General features: G+C 39.5%; 2 protein-coding genes across 3 annotated transcripts; both read right to left on the reverse strand.

Annotated features, from left to right (window-relative positions):
• Positions 1-203: 203 nt before the first annotated feature.
• Positions 204-1,358, reverse strand: LOC145778414 (uncharacterized). The gene has a single exon (XM_082589893.1). It carries the CDS (start codon positions 1,356-1,358, stop codon positions 204-206), a length of 1,155 nt encoding a protein of 384 aa, XP_082446019.1.
• Positions 1,359-4,281: 2,923 nt separating this feature from the next.
• On the reverse strand, positions 4,282-15,165 carry LOC145778178 (beta-1,3-galactosyl-O-glycosyl-glycoprotein beta-1,6-N-acetylglucosaminyltransferase-like). 2 transcript variants are annotated; one of them, XM_082589615.1, is made up of 8 exons: positions 14,884-15,165; positions 13,521-13,587; positions 12,615-12,770; positions 11,832-11,992; positions 11,281-11,505; positions 8,378-8,527; positions 7,839-7,999; positions 4,282-5,812 (listed from the first exon to the last, which is right to left on the reverse strand). In XM_082589615.1, exons 1-8 carry the CDS (start codon positions 15,150-15,152, stop codon positions 5,421-5,423), a joined length of 1,581 nt encoding a protein of 526 aa, XP_082445741.1. In that variant the 5' UTR covers positions 15,153-15,165; the 3' UTR covers positions 4,282-5,420. The 2 variants fall into 2 exon arrangements, with proteins under 2 accessions (XP_082445741.1, XP_082445739.1); XM_082589613.1 differs by having other exon boundaries at positions 12,615-12,791.
• Positions 15,166-15,436: the final 271 nt, after the last annotated feature.

A 15,436-nucleotide genomic window follows, 5' to 3' on the forward strand; every position in this document is an offset into this window, starting at 1 on the left:
ACCACCTCCTTTTCCCAAGTAAGCAGGTCTGTCTTTTCTGTAGAGATGATATCCAATAATATTAGGGGAGTATTTAGGAGTTAGGTGTGTTTCTTGTAAGCAAATGATATCCGGTGGGGTTTGTGAGCTTGCTATTAGTTGATTCAATTCCGGGATTTTCCTATAAATTGACCGACAGTTCCACTGCCACACTTTGAGAAACATTAAATTATTAGTGATTTTAACATGTCCGAGTTTGTTAGAAATCCCATTCTAGAACCTGCTGCATCGGCGATAATTTGAAAAATGTCAATTTCTTTATTTTGGCTTTGAGCGTACGTTGTCTTGGTAATCACTTCTGCTAAAAAGGCAAGAAATAAGATTGGGTTATTTATAAAGTGGCCGCCCTCGTCTCCTACATTGGTTGGTTTAGAGGGTCCGGGTTTTTCCATTGTGACTGGAGTTATATTTATACCGTCATTAGTTTGGTTAGAGGATAGATTTTTATTCAATTGGTTTGTTTGAGTTGTGCTTGCTACAAGAGGAGGGAAGTCCAGATCATAACTTGGCATTTCTGTATTTACAGTTCTTTGCTGCTTGCAGGCTTCAGCGTATGTTAGGTTCTTAGTAGTTTTCATTTTCTGAATGGCTTTTTCTTTCAAGTACTTGGGGCAGTTTTTAGAAATAGCGACGTGATTTCCACCACAATTTGAGCATTTTACTGCTATACTTGGGCATTCATCATGCCTGTGTTGTTCACCGCATCGGAGACATTTGGTTTTAGATCTGCACAATTTTGCTATGTGTCCAAATCGATTGCAGTTGTAACATCTTAAGGGTTTTGGAATGTATTGCGAGACTCTAAAACGTTGGTAACCTATTTTTATTGAGTCTGGTAGTGATTTGCTATTGAAGATTAATAATACAGTGGTAGATGCAATTAGTTCAGACGAGTCAGAATTTCTTTTATTAAACCTTTTAACCGACCTTATGTTCGCATCCTTCAGCGCCGCAAGAATATCTCCATCCTCCATGCCGAGAGGAACATTATATATTACTCCACTTGCTCCAGGTGGTCTTTTGGCGTAGGCGGTGATCGGAATGTTGATGGTGTTTCCATCTGTCAGTGTCTTGGTTTTGAGGATAACCTCTATCTGGCTTGGGTTTGCATTTATCTGAAGTCCTCCATCTTGTCTTGCTGAGCAGGATTTGTATTCGCCTATTAGATATTGCAGACATCGGTCGATCAGTATCGGCGAGTACATTTTTAATGTTTTTTTTTGCTCTCCCGGCTGGTTCAATTTCAATATGACTGTAGTAGTATTGTTGCCATTTTCGTCTGGGTTGTATTCCGTTTGGTATTCCTCTTCGGAATGCATTCGTTTTCTTTTTAGAGACGGCGTCTCCTTCTTGTTTTCTGGGTCGTCTGTCTCCAGTTTGGTTGAGTTGATTTAAAATTGAAAGCTCAAATTTGTATTTCAGACTGCACTTTCCTTCTTGTTTTGCACCGCGCAAAACACTTGCTTCTCTGGGCAACTTGCAACCAAAAAATCGGCTAAGCTTACTAGAGGAAATCTCACAACCTTCCTCTAGCTTGAAAACTCTAGAAAAAATGCTTGCTTTACTAAATACTGAACCCAACACAAAGGCAAAATTGTGACCAGAAACAACGGCTCCCGGCACGCAGCAAAAAGCGACAATCAGTTGTGAAATCTCTTTGCAGCCAAACCAGCTCAGTGGCCGAGTGGTTTCGCCTTCGGCTCTGGTGCTGGTAGATCTGAGATCGATTCCAGGTCGGGTCAAACCGAAGACTTTAAAAACGGTACCGATTGTGTTCTATCCTGCATAGCGCAGTGAGAATGAGTCGGGTAATAATGTGATAACATCGTAAACCTGATACAAATTAAAAATGAGCCCTGTCGCTAAAAAACCTTAGCTGTTGTAGAGCGACAATAAATAAAACCATAACATTATTATTATTATCTTTGCAGCCAGGCAAGCCACATCACGCAGAACACAAAAACAACGCAAATTCAATGTCAACAAAACTTCATCACAATTTCAATTCTAAACAAGAGGGCAATCGACCCGCCGGAACATTGCGGCCCCTAATTATGGCACATAATTACAAACAAAAGTAGAAGGGTCGATTCCCGAAATGCAATACACAGAAAGTATGTACATCAAAGCTACACAGAAACGGTGACTATCTTTTTATAGCAGTGCAAGGCACTGGGATACCCTGGCCACAATGGCCTGGCGAATACTTACACGATTAACGATTAATATCTACGTTAGTTTCATGAGACACACAAAGTAGCAAACAAATCGAAGGCACTACACAGTAACTAACTAGCTACTTATGATAACGCAAATCACTGAGATCGCTGGCGAATACTTACACGATTAGTTACATCATTTTCATGAAACACACAATAGCAAACAAATCAAAGGCACTACACAGTAACTAACTAACTACTTATGATGACGCAAATCACTGAGATCGCTGGCGAATATACGTTACTATGTATAAAATGACAATCTGTCTTTATTCCGACGTTTCGTCAATCAGACACGACTGACTTCTTAAGGGGGCTAAGTCAGGTAGTGACAAGGCTACGTGTGTAGCATGGCAAAACACAGGACCATGTTTGTGTAAATAAACTAAACTTAGCCTACAAAATGAAATTTAACTTTCAATAATTTTTGTTTAGAAGTTGAATTTCAGTTTGCATGTTCAGTGAAAATGTGGTTTAGTGAATTTAGTTAACGAAATGTTGGTCACAGTAAGTTTCTTAGTTTATTGTCAGAGAAAACCGAATTTGGATTTTTTCATGCTCGTAAGCTGGATTTTGACTTGGATTTTAAGTTTCTATCTGAAAGTGGATTTGAATGTAAAATATTAAAATCTGTAGGCTAGATGTCTGCTACTTTTGAGATGTAGCATATGTTATTTTCATCTGGTGTCATCATTGTTTGTCTTAGTTAGATGACAGGATCTGCAGATTGCGCATTGCAGGATATCGAACCTCAATCGTCTTAGGCTACTGTGTGGTGTGCAGTCTGACCATAGAAAGAACTCAACACTATGCTCTCACGGGCCAGTCGAAACGGGCTTTTGCCTAAGGATGGGTTTCGGATCCTTTATGTCCGGCTTTTTTTCTCCGTCCCATGTTTATGAGGACTGCTCATCCACATCAATATTGGAACGGGAAAATTCAATACACAACACTTTCCATTGGGTTGCAGTTTAACAACTTGTTTATGCTTCTTTTATGCAACTTGTTTATGCTTCTGTTTGTTTTCATTAAATTTCTTGCTGTTTTTTTTTGCCGTGCTAGTGACAAACATAATTATAGGTAGGTTTGCCACGTAAACTACTATTTAAGCATGTCTTAAACCTTTCAAGGTTTGGCTACCTTTTCCAGTTCATTGACGTTCTGGTATTTCGACTATTGTACAATAGCTAGTAGTAGGCTATCTTTTTTTGTTTCGGAGACCTTAGTAACGAAAAATAAAATAGTTGATTGGTTGGATATAGGCTAATCAAAACTTAAGGCTCCGGTACAGCCTGCTGCTCAATCTTGTTAAATATTTTTCAAGTGTTTGGCTACAGACCTCAAGGTCTTGTTGTTTTCAATGCCAGTTGTGTATCTATTTATCAGCAAATAAAGCTGCTGATTCATCCATTAAGAGAAAAGGGGTATCGTAGTTTTGAGTCTGATGCAAATAAAAAAATAAAATTAGAGCGGAGCTACCATACGCTTTTCTTGACCGGTTCGCCGCGGTGTAGCCAGTGGCGTAGCTAGGAGGGGGGGGCGGACCGCCCCGAGCGGCACTTTCAGACTACGATTTTTGATTATAATCTGATAAAAAACGCATTTCATTTTCACATGCTTTTTCTTGAAGGGGCGGCAAAATCTGAATCCGCCCCGGGCGGCACATTCCCTAGCTACGCCACTGGGTGTAGCCTACTTCTTTGCCGTGGAAAAAATTGCGGCTTGTTTGATCCGAAGACTAAATAAAGTTGAAAATCACTACATCAGCGGTATCCAATTAGTGTTCCTTGCAAAACCTTTTTGTTTAGTAAAAAATTCTTGACTGGCATAGCAATTGACCAGTAGACCGTATGATCGTCTCTTTGCCTCCCTATCAGTGTGGGAACTTGTGCAGCTTTGGCAGTGTAACTTATACATAGGCTACAACTTGCACACTTCAAACATGTAGGCTACTGTTCCTGTTTTTGAGAAATAAACCATTCATTGACTGACTGTCACGATACACATCAATGTCATTGTTGTAAGGCTTTTTTACTAAACAATAACCACGAAGAAGCAGGTTCAGTGGCAACAATTCTATATCAGCTTCACCTTCACTTGGTTATCAACAGATAGTTCACGTTTCACAGCAACAGGAATATGTCACATTAAAAATACAACAAAAACACAAAGTGATTGAAATTTTACTACAACACAACTTAAATATTTTTGAATTTTGTTTGGTGTTTCCCTAGATTGTTTTCAATAACAAGTGAGTTTAGTGGCGAAAAATATTGAAAAACACTGCATTAGATCATAAAATTTTAGCTCATTGGTATATATAAGATTATTTAAGATATCGCCTTACAATGATAAGTCTCATCGAGATTTCATAAAATAGTAACCTGCACGAGGAAACAATAATTTCTTTATAAGTACATTTGATTAATCAATTTAAACAAATTAAACATTTTATAAAAAATTACCCAGACAGCAAAGTCCGTCATTTTTACCACATTATTTTATTACATCATTTAATAATGTAGTAGGCTGCAACATCGATGCAAAAATCCGTCATTTTTGCTTTCTAGGTAACTAACACTATTTAGCAAAATTTTCACATTTGCGTTCAAAGTTTCAGATGAACAACTTGACACTCGCAATCTTGTAGCACCGTTGTCCCTTATATGCTGCACAAACGTTTTGGAAGAAGTAAGACGAAAATATATAAAGAAAAAAAAGTGTTGTAAATTTACAACATTTTGCACTTCTCCCATTCCTTCCTGGTTAAATTATCTTATTCCGAATTACAAGTTTTCGGTGTTGGTTTTGCAGTTAGCTTGGCATTAGGGGGTTCTGAAAAGTGGTTCAAGTCACTATTCTTTCCCCATTGCGCCGAGTTGTTTCTTTTGATTTAAAAACTGTCACATGAAAAAAAATTGCAAAACAATTACAACAAGGTTTGCTATAAATCGTAGTAAACGATGCTATTCTATCTGCATTCCGCATTCAAAATGTAGGCTACGCAAAACTACAGTAATGCACAATCCCAGAGCTTTATAAATAAATATACCATTCTACTTTTCTTGTAGTAGGATACTGCGTGTTAACTTCCACGACTAGAATATATCGTATAAGAACAAAATAAAGAAAACTGACCTAACAAGGCCAACACTGACAAAGTTATAAGTATCCGTTCTTAATGTAACGGATCGTTTGCGATACAGTTCTGTTCCTCAACCAAACGTCGAGACAGTTAATCGCGAACGGGTCAACGTCATAGTCGAACTTGTTCGCAAACAGGTGATGCTGCTGGACCAACCAGGAGAGGTCTCCAACGCCATAAACACAAACCCCTCTTCTGTATTGACCTGCGCATTTAGGGTAAACGGTCCCATCAAGTCCACCCCACTTTACAAGCCTAGTCACTGTTTGTAGTTCATTGACGTCATATTTGACATGGGGTGGAAAACTTCCCGGCATCCGGGGGTACCATCTTTGCAAGGTCGCCCATAAATGTTCATCAGGGGAAAACGTGTCTTCATTCCATTTAAAAAAGTCTTTTATTGTAGGGTCTGAAAGCAAAACATTCGTGAAGGTTCTGAACAGGACTATCCCTGACAGCAAACATTGATTCAACATCTGCAGGACGTTGAATCAATGTAAAAATGGCGGATTCTGCTGTTTGGGATGCTAAGCAATTAAAAAATGTGAAAGATTTTAACATAGGCGCCGACTTTTCAAAAAACCTTGGGGGGCGAGAAAGGTGATGACGTCATAACCATATCGCTATTTTTGCTCAATTAAAATAGTCTTTGATTAAGCTTAGTGTCTTGTTTATATTGACACCTAGGTCGCAAACCGAATTTATTAGAACCACTGCTTGAAACGATTAGTTTTACGCATGCAAAACGCCTAGTCGTAAAAATTTTCATATTGTTAGCTCATAATTAGAACAGTTGGAAAACAAGCCGATTCATTTCCTTTTCGTGCGAGTGAATAACAACGATCAAGACAGTGAAGTTATCGAAATAAAACGCAAAAAATCATGATCTCAAGCAGAGTGAAAACCCGCTATCAGTGTAATTAACCTCGTTTCGCTCGTTTTGCTAATTACTTACCTTCAAAGCGTTAACAACGGCGAAGTGTTTTCTTTTCTGTTTTTTATCGAAAGTCTTTGTAGTCTTTTATTGAATGCAGTAGGCTATATACTCGAGTATAGGTCGAGATGTTCACAAGTGAATTTCACCTCAAAAAGACAAGTTCAACTAACACAGGACAAGCTGTTGTCTCCAGCTCGGCAGTTTTCAAAATGAACGCACTTAAAATCATTGTCGACGTAGATTACGGAGTGTGAAATCGCGTCGGCCTCAGTAAAAGTTTTAAATTCTTTTATTTGCAGTGATTCAAACTTAAATTTCAAATTTAAAGATTGCTTGTCAATTCTAAACTTTATACATTTGTTGAGCAATACGCAAAGCTCACGAGACAAAACAGCAGAAAAAGCTGTTGAGATCATATTTTAATTTTTGCGTGAAGGTTGTAATCGTTGTTATTACGTAACATTCCATGATCGTTAAAGTCGATGGCAAACCTTAGCGGCCGCATAAAACAATGATGTCAGGTTGGATAGGTGATAATAGCGGTAAGAGACGTCGTTAATGCAGGCAATATCTGCGACCAAGACCATTAAACAGTTTTTCTTTTATCGGTTTTCGATTTAATTCTCACACATTGCGAAGAAAACAATGCGTTCTGTTGAATCGTAATTGTCTCACAGCGGGAAGACCTCGTTGAAAATAGCGCGTCTAATTTAGCTGGTTAACTTAATATTGCAATGAATAGTTACGTGACTATTCCAGCAGCGTAAGTTACTCTACGATCTACTTTGAAATTTCCATACCGTATGAGAAAGCCATGCGATCAGCTGATGTTTTGCGGGCAAGAGCAAAGTAGGCTGTTTTTTTGCTTTCGGCATTCTTTAAGTCCGTTTAAATTATCTAAATCTCTTTCGCGAAGTGTTTTATCTTCGAAACACCACTTGTAATAACCATTTTTGTTGCCCCTCAACCATAATTTTACGGGGGGCTTCGCCCCCCGGCCCCCCCGGAAGTCGGCGCGTATGGATTTTAATTTCTATCAAATACACTGCTATAAACATGAAAGAACTAACAAGATTGATAAATGCATAGTCTATATTTCGGTATAATAATTTGTTTTATCTCGTATTCAATAGCAGAGCCGTTGAGGGGATAATTTAGGGTGCTTTATCCCAAATGAGATCCACGGGCCCAGAATCAAGACATTCCAAGAAAAACACACTTTATTCAAATAATATGCAATGCTTTCTTCAAGTTCTCGGGCAGCTCAGAAAAAGTTACGGGTCCTTGCTGGTCCAGAAGTAGCCAACCTCTTAATCTCCTTTAAAGCTACTGTAAAATAGTACCTCACATTGACAAAATTGATTAGAAATCTACTGAAGCCATGGGAATTGAATGCTCTTTTAAACAGGTAAAAACACGATAATACAATCTTGCAAGTGCTAAAGGTAATTAATTTATTTGTTTATTCTTTGTGTGATAGAAGAAAAGGCTTACTTACCAACAAGCATGAATTCTACTGCCTGTCTCTTCCATATGTAATACGCACTTCCAGCAAACATAGGGGTATCTAAGGGTGACGGCTCTTTTCGGATATCTGTTTTTTCTACAAGTGCGTACTGGTTACTCGGGTCAGACGGAAGATCAAAGTGGTATTGGTATCTGGGGAATATTAACATCATTTAAGAACTTTGTCGGCTGCGTGGCCGAGTGGTGAGAACGTTTGCCCGACGTTCGCAAGGACATGGGTTCGACACCGCTCCAGAGCACGCGGCTGAGTCTCGGCAAAGACAGCACTTAATGGCAAGCCAAAATTAGTGAAGCAGTTAACTCGAAAGCTAATATGTCTCTTCGCTGCTTCCTGTAGTCTGTTGTATCACGGATTATTTCATAAGTGTAGAAAAAACGTTCTTTTCCAGGATAATGCTGCGGGTTCGCAGTGGGAATAGCAGTTTTTCACCAGCTCGAGATAAAACACAAACTGACAAAAACCAGTATAATAACTGAAAAACAAAAGAAGTTAAACTATATTTTAGGGACCTTCTTTTCTTGTGTTCAGGAGATATAATTGATTCAATGTTGTTGTAACCGTGCAACGACTTGAGTGTTCTTGTTATTTCAAGATTTGTTTGTAATGGAAAATCCTGCCCACACAAGTTGATGACGTACTTCCAAGGAACTTCTATTTTCCTGAAAAAAAAAAAAAAATTCTAATCAACACTAAACTTATGCTTTGTCTATTTCTAATTGTGTAATATAGATCAGGTCACACTGTTGACCCAAGACATCGAGGACTGCTTTGAGGCAAAAAAGAAGGCCGGCGCTGTCTTTCTAGATCTCACAGCTGCCTACGATACCGTATGGCATCGCGGCCTTACTTACAAGCTGCTTCGCCTGCTTCCTGACCGACATATGGTCCATATGATTATGGAACTTGTCAGGAATCGAAGCTTCACCCTCACCACCGGCAACCCACGGCGAAGCAGACTGAGACGCCTGAAAAACGGCGTCCCACAGGGATCGGTCCTGGCTCCACTTCTTTTCAACATCTACACCCACGACCTGCCAACCACGGTCTCCGCAAAATACGCTTATGCGGACGATCTGGCAATTCTCCACTCCACAAAGTCGTGGGAAAATCTAGAAGACACCTTGAGCCAGGACATGCAAACCATCTCAGCTTATCTCCAGAACTGGCGACTGAAACTCAGCGAAACCAAAACTGTGGCGGCAGCTTTCCACCTACACAATCGGGAAGCTGATCGTGAGCTACATGTCCACAACAACGGAAAACCTCTGTCCTTCTGCCCCGAGCCAAGGTACCTTGGGGTGACACTAGACAGATCGCTCACATACCACCACCATTTGGTGTCACTGCGCAAGAAACTCACATCCCGCGCTGCATTACTGAAGCGCCTGGCAGGCTCTAGCTGGGGGGCGAGGGCTGACACTTTGCGAATAGCAGCCTTAGCCCTTGTCTACTCTCCAGCAGAGTACTGTGCACCTGTCTGGTGCCGCAGTGCTCACCGCCACAACATCGACACTGCCATAAACAGCGCCCTGCGCACAGTGACCGGATGCCTGCGTCCCACACCATTGGACAATCTCCCCATTCTCGCTGGCATCCAACCTGCTGAGCTTCGTCGCGAAGAAGCCACTCTGTCCCTCGGTCGACGGGCACTGGAGCCTAATCATCTTCTCCACCACAAGATCTCTGCCTTCCCAAACGGGCACCCCCGCCGACTGAAATCAAGACACCCATTCGTGCCAGCCGCTCGGCTTCTGATCAACGAAGCTGATGAACAAGACATCTCTGCGGCTACTTGGGCGGACCATAAATGGAATTCTGAATGGAGGTCAAGCACCACCAGACTCCATTCATTCATCCCCGACGCCGACACACGCCCCATCGGCCTGACACTACAGAGACAGGCGTGGGTGCGCCTCAACCGTCTCCGTACGGGCGTCGGCCTTTTCCGCTCAACCATGCACCAATGGGGAATGGCTTCTTCCTCCTCCTGTGAATGTGGTGCCGAGGAACAGACCGCAGACCACATCATCAATGACTGTACCATCTTCAAGCCACCTAACGGAGTGGAAGGTCTGCGCGTCATGGATGATGAAACTAAAGACTGGCTGCTCTCTAGCAGCATTCCAGTGTAGTCCGGGAACATCGTGAATCTGGGGTGGTAAAAGGATAGACCCTCGGCCCCAGAAGCTCAGACGACGAGGACGACGACGACGTGTAATGTTGCACAGACTTCGACAACTACAACGTGACTCCGACACTAAGTCGATTGAACTTATAATTGTAATAACGTAATAAATGTAAGAACGTAAGAAACTGGCGCAACACTGTCAAGGAAGCCTATTTAAAGGCGACCAATTATGACGTCATGAAAAGCGCGTAAAGCAAAATGCGAGGCACTGGTAAGGGCGAATTCCCACACAAAATTAGGAGTGCAACGGTGCGGTTCCAATGCATTATATATTGTAGCAAAGTTTTAATTTAAAAAGTTGTTAATAATTGTTACAAAGTTTTGGTGTTGAAAAGTAAGATCTTTGCTATGCATCTTTCAGCGGTTATTCATTTCACAACGTTATTAAACGGGGATTTAAACGTATTTTTGTGCTGTTTTTGCAAGAAAAAGTACTGAACTGGTGATTTTCGGCTACAAAGGTTTGCAAGTTACCAATTTGTAGCATGACGTTACCAATTTGTAGCATGACGTTAGTAATTTGTAGCATGACGTTACCAATTTGTAGAATGACGTTAGCAATTTGTAGCATGACGTTACCAATTTGTAGAATGACGTAGCTGTTTTTGATTTTTGTTAACTTCATATTGTAGCTGGTGTAATGAGGCAATTCAGGAAAACCCCGTCGGGCCCAAAGACAAAAGAATATTTTAGAATTTTTTTTTAAAAGTAGAATTTGTAGAATTTCTATAAAAGGCCAATAGAAGTATTTTTTATCTCATTCTTCACTCTTTATCACAAATATTGTTTTTTCATCACAACTGTTTTAAGAATATATTGAAAACGTCCTTAACAGCAGAAAATAAACAAAATCACCCGGCAACATCTGATACTAAATGTAGCATCTAGTATGGCGCTTTATAAATTTTGTCAAATTTCATAATTTGTGAGCAGTTGGTCTGCCAATGCTGGATGACTTTACTCTCACGTGGCTGCTCGAGAAATATCCAGAAATCTGTTCACGATGAAATGTAGTAAAAAACAACTTCTTATTGTAAGAGGGATTTAAACAGATTTCCCTCACAAAATGAGGAGCATTGCTAGTAGGAGGTGCGATTATCAGAATAGAGTGTGTCTTGACACATTTGTTCAACAGAAAAAAAGCTTTTATTTTTTACGCTGCCCTTTATGTTGTGTAATTTATAAGTCGTTTATTAACAAAAATCAAAATAAAAGGAAACTTACTTTTTTACCAAATCGCTAAAACAGTTTAGATCCGCTTGGACCCTGCTCCAGTGGGAATAATGAACTTCGCTGAGTTGAGATGCCACAAAAACGTTTGAAAAACAGCTGGAAAGACTTCGAACTCCATCAATAAAGTGGGGAGAAGACTTTTTATCGACATGGATGCAATAAATGTTTTGAGGATGGTATATGGACCGCAATAAACGCTCAAATATAGAAAACTTGCTGAAAATTTAAAAGTAACATAGTTATTTATTGCAATCGATTTGTTGGTTAGTTACGTGAAATTTGAAAATATATTACATATTTAATAATATGCCCTTCTAATCCCCCAGATTCTATTCTTATGTGTTACCTTGGAATTAAATGTTGAATAATTGAAAAGATCCTTACTTTAAATTACTTAAAGCATCTGCTTTTATTCTGCATACTTTTCAAATACCCCACAAACTTCTGTTTACAAAAAAACTGTGTGGTGCTTTATAAGAAAACAAACCACATTGAAAACGAGTTAGTTGTATTTATTACAGTCAACTTAGTATGAGCATTACTTGTGTACAGTGATGATGTATGCGATGGGATATGATTTTTCCTCAATGGTCATGGGCGATGTGATGTATTTTCTGTTCTGGACAAAATAAGTGCAGTTTGTCGTCATTTTCATTAAAGTTTCGTCAAAAGATTGAAGTTGATATCTTTTTTCTTCAAAAGCCTGGAAAAAATATACACATACACAAATCTAAAATTCGAATATTGAATCCAGTAAAAAAATAAGGTGGGTCCCATACTTGATTCAAGCATCGGGGGATGAAACGATAAGGCTCATTGTACTAAGCCTTCGGCACTACCGAGTGTAGGGTGGCCAGTTCCTTTCTCTCGGCCGCCTTTACTTCAGCAACTACGCCCACCTAATTTATTACACCCTGGGTAGAGGTGAGCGGTGCTTGTCAACAACCAGCATAAACTGGGAGTTGAACCAGGATGCATGATTGGAAAGCAAGTGCCTTATCCGCTGCGCCATCCCACCGCATTGAATCCAGTAGGCTACTTGATTTAAACCTTCCTTTTGCATGTAGCTTATAGCTGAGTGGTGAGAGCTCTCGGTACGGCATTCGAAAGGGCCCCAATTCACCAACGCTCAAAAGCGTGAAGCTGTGTCTCTGGCAGCATACTAGAAGGTAGACACGAAGCTTCCTCACCTTCCTGTTCAATTAATCAAAATATTCAACCTCCGGACGTAAGTATAGAAGACGACGACTTTCCTTTTCCGTGCATTAGCATAACTACGATAATGAATATTAAAAAAATAAATATTAAAATAATATATAACTCACTTTACTTCGCAGTTCTAGTGATAATAGTTTTGTTTGCTGAATCGCGTCCGGTGCACCTTTGATGACACCAGAACAATCCGCAGGTGGAAGAAAGAGATCGTCAGAAAACCGGAAGCTGTTAAGCATGTTTCCAATAGTAGCATTTTTCTTTTTTCTCTTTTTGTTGAATGCAAATAGCTGAGATTAATATAGTTAATGGATAGTTACAAACAGCGACGTGGAGAGAATAACTTGGGCCCAGTATTAATAGAATTTCTAAGCCCCCAAGAAAACAAGATGCCACCAAAAACATAAGACCACTTTTAATAAATTTTTAAGAAGGTCAAATAATAATAATAAAATTATGGATAAAGGTGATGAAAAAAAGTGCTGTTTTATCCAAAAAAGCAGAATTTGTCTACAAACTGAAAAAGACATCATGCAAATGCGCTATGGCAAAAAGTAATATGAGACGTTTTTTGTAAAATTTCCAGGCTCCTAAAGTCAGTAGTGCAGTGCTGCTTGAGCTCCGTTGGAAGTCCAGCAGAACTTGGCAGTACTAAAATTTGTGAAAATGTTTGCCATTTTATGGAAGTTAAAACCAGAGTGCTCAGCAGTGCTTCGGTTCCTATAACATCGACACTGTATGCCTGCTTAGAACCATCCTGATTTTTGGGACAAAAGTACCCGTGGTCCTTTGTCAACATCCGTAATATATTAATACAATATATTATACTGTAAATATAGATTATGTTCAAGGCAGCAAAAGATGTTGCTTGGTAATTTTTACAGTATCCTAATCGAAAAAACTTTTAATTCCCATTTTAAACGTAGAGATTGGCCAGCAATATAAAAGATACCTTGTAAGCAAAACGTTTATACTCGGGGTAGAAGCAGAAATGTGTAACGTTCAAAAATCCAGCTTACCTCTTGAGCAGATCGCTTTCCACCTACTGTGATGTCATCATATTCCTCAGGGTTAACACTTCGAAATCTAAGAAAAAAAGCATCAAATCAAGTATCGAGGTGAAGATTCGTTCTAGATGTTTTTATTTCTGACCTTCACAGTGAAAGCAATAGCCTACGTGTCAACATAGCAGAGATCTAGAAAAACGTAGAAGCGGCAAAAACATTTGATTCGAAACGTGGCCAAACATAGTCAAGAATTGAAAAGTCTAGTCCAACCCAATCAGATATTCAGTCTTTTTTACAGGGCTGTGGAGTCGGGGGCGAAAAATACGACTCCGCTCCTCGGTTTATAACTGGCCGACTCGGCCTACGTGTTGCCAGATTTTTCTGAAATTTACTCTTTTTTCATTTTTTTAAAAATTAATTTCATTAAATTTGTAGTCAAAGTTGAAACGGCGACTTTCACAAAACAGACAAGAACTGACACTTCTATTTTTTGGTAAAGGTTTGAAGCGCAATATAGAGAATAAGAAACAATATTTTGAAAAAGTGTATTGCAAACAAAAAAAAATTATTGTTTGTTGTTTTTTATCACACCGGAGTCAGAGTCCGCCGTTGTTTTAACGACTCCGGAAACGCCAAAATCTCTCCGACTCCACAGCCCTGCTTTTTTTTACACCGATTCAGCTTCCTTAGACCATGAATCAGTGTAAAAATGGTATAATTTAATTTTGGTCTTTATTGTCATATTGCGATTTATGAAGACTGTGCTCATTTTACTGAAAGTATCCTTTGCTATAACGATTTTCTTTTTAATTTCAGTGTCACTGTTGCCATCGGAAAGTGAGTGACTAAAAACACAGGCTAATTAATTGTAATTCAACAAATAAAGGGGTGTATGTATTCACATCTTCTAATTGGCAGTAAAATTACGTTTCGTTGAAGTCTGAAATCAAAAATCAAATCAATTCTCATTGGCCTATCACATCACTCTCAGAAACCATCTTCTCAAAACAACTTTTCCTTTCATTTTACTACGCTGAAGAGATCGGAAGATCGAAACACTGGACGCTGTCCGTAGTTATCTTTTAATAATGCCTTTTTAGACATTATTTTTAAACATACATAAAAGAGTTAAAATGTCTTATTAGACATTATTTTTTAAACAAATAAAAAAAGAGTCAAAAGTCATATAAATTTCACTCTGTGTGGAGCTACATGTAGCCTACTTGAGAGGTTAACTGTTATTTCTTTATTCACTTGTTGGTTGATTGTAATTCAATTATTTTTTCAACTTCAGTGAATTAAACAACTAAACCTGACATGGTTCAAAGAACATTGGTAACAGAAGGTCGACAAATTATCATTTTGTTGCACTTACTGGGACGCGAATTGAGAGTTAAACCCCTCAAAGACGTTGGCGGATTTTTTGTGTAGAATTGTGTCAGCGCTACTTCCATTGAACATTCCATCTTGCAATAGAAAAGACAAAATAACTCCAAATATCCACGTCACAAGAACCGTGTAGAAGCACAAAAGCATGCATCTAGTTTTCTTCCTCTGCTGTCCAGTTAAGCACGAGCAAACATGAGTTGATTCTACGTAAGTCCAACTGTCATCCTCTTTCCAATGCGGCTTAGAAACTGTCATGTTACACAACCTAGCACCTGAAAACAGTTGGAAAAAGTTTACAATCTTGGGCGTTCTATAATAACTAACTAGACCTCAACGTTTACATGACCTCAACGTTTACTAGACCTCAACGCCACCAGACTCTATTCGTTCATCCCCGACGCCGACACACGCCCCATCGGTCTAACACTACCAAGACAGGCATGGGTGCGCCTCAATCGTCTCCGTTTGGGCGTCGGACTTTTCCGCTCAACCATGCGCCAATGGGGAATTGCCTCTTCCTCCTCCTGTGAATGTGGTGC

This window comes from Aplidium turbinatum, chromosome 10 (genome assembly GCF_918807975.1).
Source record: "Aplidium turbinatum chromosome 10, kaAplTurb1.1, whole genome shotgun sequence".
Classification (NCBI taxonomy): domain Eukaryota; kingdom Metazoa; phylum Chordata; class Ascidiacea; order Aplousobranchia; family Polyclinidae; genus Aplidium; species Aplidium turbinatum.